Source organism: Pteropus alecto, unplaced genomic scaffold (assembly GCF_000325575.1).
Source record: "Pteropus alecto unplaced genomic scaffold, ASM32557v1 scaffold3, whole genome shotgun sequence".
NCBI classification, from domain to species: Eukaryota; Metazoa; Chordata; class Mammalia; order Chiroptera; family Pteropodidae; genus Pteropus; species Pteropus alecto.
The window spans coordinates 42,026,978-42,031,925 of NW_006442484.1; the positions used below are offsets into that span (position 1 = coordinate 42,026,978).

General features: G+C 41.9%; 1 protein-coding gene across 1 annotated transcript in view; it reads left to right on the forward strand.

Moving 5' to 3' along the window:
* Positions 1 to 4,669, forward strand: part of GORASP2 (golgi reassembly stacking protein 2) — a 26,169-nt gene extending 21,500 nt beyond the window's left edge. The window contains exons 8-10 of the mRNA XM_006921182.3: positions 749 to 835; positions 1,814 to 1,924; positions 3,339 to 4,669. Coding sequence (XP_006921244.1) covers positions 749 to 835; positions 1,814 to 1,924; positions 3,339 to 3,679 — 539 coding nt within the window. The 3' untranslated portion in view covers positions 3,680 to 4,669. The remainder of the gene's footprint in view (positions 1 to 748; positions 836 to 1,813; positions 1,925 to 3,338) is intronic.
* Positions 4,670 to 4,948: the final 279 nt, after the last annotated feature.

Genomic DNA, 4,948 nt, shown 5'->3' on the forward strand with positions numbered 1-4,948 from the left:
AATCCATGTGCAATAAATAAAAGTGCGGTTTTGGCATCACCAAAACCTCCCACATGAATAGGTGATAAACATTAATAGATAATAATCTTTATTAGGTAGTATCTTAAGAGTTACATGGTTGTGAAAAACATAACCTCCTCAAGCTAACATCAGTAAATGTGGGAATGTACTAGATTTCAGAAGGGTGTCACAGAACCTAAGATCAAAAGGAAATGGAGATTCAGGAAGCCAGGTCATTCCATCTTTGGAGGTCCACATGCTCTTTTGTCTCTTTCAGGCCATCTGCATTATTCTTTCACAGATCAGGATTCGCTGTTTTCAGGGCACATCCCTCTCACCCCCTCCAGCAGCCCCAGGTTCACATGGCTTCTTTGTTCAGGAGCCCAGTAAAGATTGACTAGAATCCAGTGTCCCATTTCCAAATTTCCAGAACAGTTTTCTAATCTAGTCTTGCTTGGGTCAAATATAAAACTCTTGTCCAGTGAGTTTAGCGGGGCAGCTTTGCAGAGCTTCCCACCCTCTTGGCCCAGGCTCTGCTAAGAGTCTTTGTTAAGGGCCATGGGCAGAGTAAATTAGATCAGCTATGACACAATGACACAGCCAGAAACCAGACTAAATGAAGTCCCACTGAATGCAGACCTGACCATGGGGGCAGGGGAAGGGAACTGAACACTCTCTTAATAATAGTCTGTTCATTCTTTGTCAGCCAAATTTGTTAGATTTTAAAAGATTGTGCTTTTTTTTTTAGGTGTACCAACAGTACCATTATTGCCACCACAGGTAAACCAGTCCTTCACTTCTGTGCCATCAATGAGTCCAGCTACTACATTACCAGGTAAGTAGCAGGAGAGTAGAGATGTGTGTATTAATAGCATTGCTAAAATTTTTCATCTTAAAAAACAATGAAAAAAAAAACCTGTGTGGTTTTTGTCACTCATTTTGTCACTGCTGATAGATGAGAGCAAGTGGCAATGAGCTGTTAGCTTCTAAGCCTTTGGCTCCTTACCCCTGGTCAGCCTGCCTCTGCAGCATGAGGCGGGAATGGCGAGTATGTAAAAGCTGCGCTGCTTCAGAGCTTCCTCAGTTAGGGCTTTCTAATAGTTTGTGTGAATACACATTGTGTCCTAGAAGAGAGCACTTCTTATTTGGGTTTTCAGTAGCTCTAACATTGTTAGATTTTTTTTTTTTTCCTCTTACTGTTCCCAGTAATGACCAAGTCTTTTTATCCAGTAGATAACAAATATTATTTCAATGATCTAGTATATTTGCATTGCAAGAGCCTTTAATTGTATGATACACATAGTAAGCCATTAACCCATTAACTAAGTGTGTGTACATACACACACACACACACAGAACAATAAAGCAAGTATGGTAAAATGTTAGCATTCGGGGAATTTGAGTAAAAGGTATATATGGGTATGCTTTATAGCAAATACATTTTGTAACTCTAAGTCTGAAATTATTTCAGAATTAAAAAAAAGAAAAGGCCAGAGAGAGACCGTAAACCTCAACTAACAAAGAAATATTCAGTTCCGTTTACTACCATACTTACTGGGATAAATCATTCCTTTCTCTAAGACACTCAGGTCTCATCATTCTTGCGCTCAGATTTAAAAGTATTCATACTTGTTTTAACCGTATAGAAAGACATTTTGCTTAAGTGAGCTTTCGTTGTTAATGTTGTGAGACAGAACTGCCCACGGTAGGTGGGCTTCTGCTTTTCTCACTTCGAAGTAGGTAGTATTTTTTGAATACACAAAGATTGAATGTTTTCCCCAATGTTTACTTTTCGTTCTCACCTTCTCTTCAGGTCTGATGCCTTTACCAACTGGACTACCTAACCTGCCCGCCCTCCCCAACCTCAACCTCCCCGCACCACATGCCCTGCCCAGTGTCAGCCTTCCAGAACTCGTGAATGCGGGTATGTTGCCCATCTTGCCTTCCTAGGACTCTGTCTAATAAGAAGATTTATCAAGGAGAGCCCATCTTCTATTTCAGTTTTTCTGGAAAAAGCAGATCAGTTTAATAAATTTCAGCTGCTTCAACTAAATAGTAATCTTTTTTATTTAAAAATTTGAAAAGAAGAGGAAGAAGTATATCTTTGTGATTCTCCTCTGCCTATCATCCCCCTTTCTCCTCTCCCTGCACCCTGACAGCTCAAGCACAGTAGAGGCCAGTTGTAGAAATAAACAGTTGCATGGCATGGCGCTGCTGTAACTAAATTGGATGGAAGATACACCGTTCATCCAGTGGAGGTGAAAACTCCGTGATTCTTCTTGTGTTTTGGGCGGCTGCCAGCGGAAGTACCTGTCTTGCATAGCCCAGGCCCAGAAACTCAGGATGTGAAACTATTACCCTTGCTCAGCTGGCTGGGCTTGTTGTTTAATACATATTCTTCATTATTAACAAATGTTTTTATAATAAAAACTGTGAGAGATTTTAGCCGCAGATAGTTAAGTTAGCAGATTTTCAAGGTGTTTACACTCAGATTTTATGCACTGATAAAAATGAAGCAGCAGAGTATCCCACAGGTCTGCTCTCCTAGTTAATGATTACCCAGGTACCTTTGACTTTGAAATGGCCATGTGTCAGGGCTGACTTTTAATTACTGTATACTCTAACATTTACTGTGTTAGCACTCCCTTTGTCTTTTCTTTTGTGCCCTGTATTCTTGGCTTCTTCCTCTGCCCTTTCCCCAAATTGACAGACAGACTCTAAGAGCATTGAGGGTTTCAGCAGCCCAGCGGTTGCCCTGAACCTGTTGTACAGCCTGCCTTTCCTTTGTTTCTTAAAGAGGTAAAGCCCTTTCCTTTATTCCTCATTTTAATATTGTCACAATAAACCCAGCAAGTATAATGTGAAAAGTTATCAGTCAGTCACAGGGCTTGAACAGAGGATGGGTACTTATGGCGAGGCTGATTGATGCAGGGGCCACTTGACCAGCCCCTCCCTTCCATTGCCTTCCCAAGAGGGCTGGCTTTTCTGTGCCTCTTCCTGTTGTCTGTCCAGAAGGCAGCTCTAACCCAGCTTGCGGCTTTGCTGGGTGAGCTGCTTACCTGTCCCCACTGGGAGAATCATTTCTTACCTGAGCTGGACTGACTCATACACAGCCTAGGCTCCTAGGAACCTAGAAGCGGGGAACCTTTCCTCCTGGTCTCACAGTGAATATTTTACTGTCCTGGCCTCCAACTGAGGATAAGCAGAGATTGTGCTTTGAGTCATCTCTCCTTGGCGTCAATTTCCTTAATGAAATACAAATGAAAATAGTCATGTGATGGTGACTACTGCTCTTTCGGTGCTGGGAGGATGTATGATCTATGCCATTTTTGTCCTAGGTTTGCCACCTCTTCCTTCTTTGCCTCCCCGAAACTTACCTGGCATTGCACCTCTCCCCATGCCATCCGAGTTCCTTCCGTCATTCCCTTTGGTTCCAGAGGTCTCTTCTGCAGCAGGCTCAGAGGAACTGCTGTCCTCCCTCCCATCCACCGGCAGCCCACCCTCCGACCCAGTCACGACCACTGCAAGGGCAGACGCTGCCTCCGCACTCACTGTGGATGTGATGCTTCCAACTTCCAAGGCGCCCACCACTGTTGAGGACAGAGTCAGCGAATCCGCCCCAGCCAGCGAGAAGCCCGTTTCTGCAGTAACGGATGCAAATGCCTCTGAGTCACCTTAACTTTGAACCATTTTTGGAGTTGGCGTGGTGTGCTTATTTAACCACGGAAGCGAGTTGGAAATGCAACTATCATTAATTTCGTACTAGTTTGTACTGTATCTGTAGGCATCCTGTAAATAATTCTAAGGGGGAAACTAAGCAAGAGGACCTGGGCTTGAATCCTGCTACGTCAGGTAGGCTCATGGGCCTGGGAGGGAAATGTTAGAAAGTGCTTGTATTTTAAAACAACCAAAAAGAATTGTAAGGGTAGCTTGCTGCCAGGTTTCCACTGCCATTCTTGGGGGTGTGCATCTTTGGGAAAGGTGGTGACAGGATGTCCACTAGTCTCCCTGTCCCCCTGCTGCTCCTCTGTAAGAAGAAGAAATATTTTATGCCTAATATTCACATGCAACATATCTTGTATTTTGTAAATTGATTGCAAGAATGCAGACCACCTCACTAAACCACGAAAGGAAAAGATTATACTTTTGGTCTCCGTGAGTCACATCTCTTTTAAGGTTTACACGAAATAATCTAACTAAAGATGTTTGTTAAAGTTGCACAATATGCACTATTAATTGAACATCTTTCTGTTCAGCCTATACACAGATCCTTGTTTTGAGCTCTCAGAATTACTCAGACAACATTTTGTAACTGCTGCTGTTGCTTTACACATCCACCATAAAATGGCATTTAAAAAGAAATAAAGGAGATGTTGCAGTTTTAAACCAGAAGGTGGCACTTTGTGGCTACTTAAAACATTATAGCTATATTGGAAAAGACTAGATACAGCAATAAATTACAGTAATTTGACTTTTCTTCTTGTGGTACGTTTAAATTACAACTCCTAATTGCCATGTGTACACTTGTTACTCTCTAGGATGTTGCACATCGTTAACATAATTTCCATGTCTTAATGTTTGCTTTCTCCTAACTTTTCTAAGAGGTGATAAGTGGAATCGATTTATTGAATGAAATTAAATGCACATTATATCTCTGTTTTTTAAATAAGATGAAAGAGGTTCATCGATTATTGACGTGGTACTAGCATGAATGTTGCTAAGCAAGCAGCACATCTAACTACGAGCACTCCCCTGGACACTAGACTTAGCAGCACCAACCCAGAGCCTCCACTAGGAAGCCCAGTGCCAGCCAGTTTTTAGAATATATTCATTTCTGGAGCCAGATTTATACTTACAGCAAAATGATACAAGAAAGCTCTAATCATAGTTTCTTCTCTTTGCATTATAACTATTTCTAGAATATTTCTCTTAGTTAACAATCCTGTTT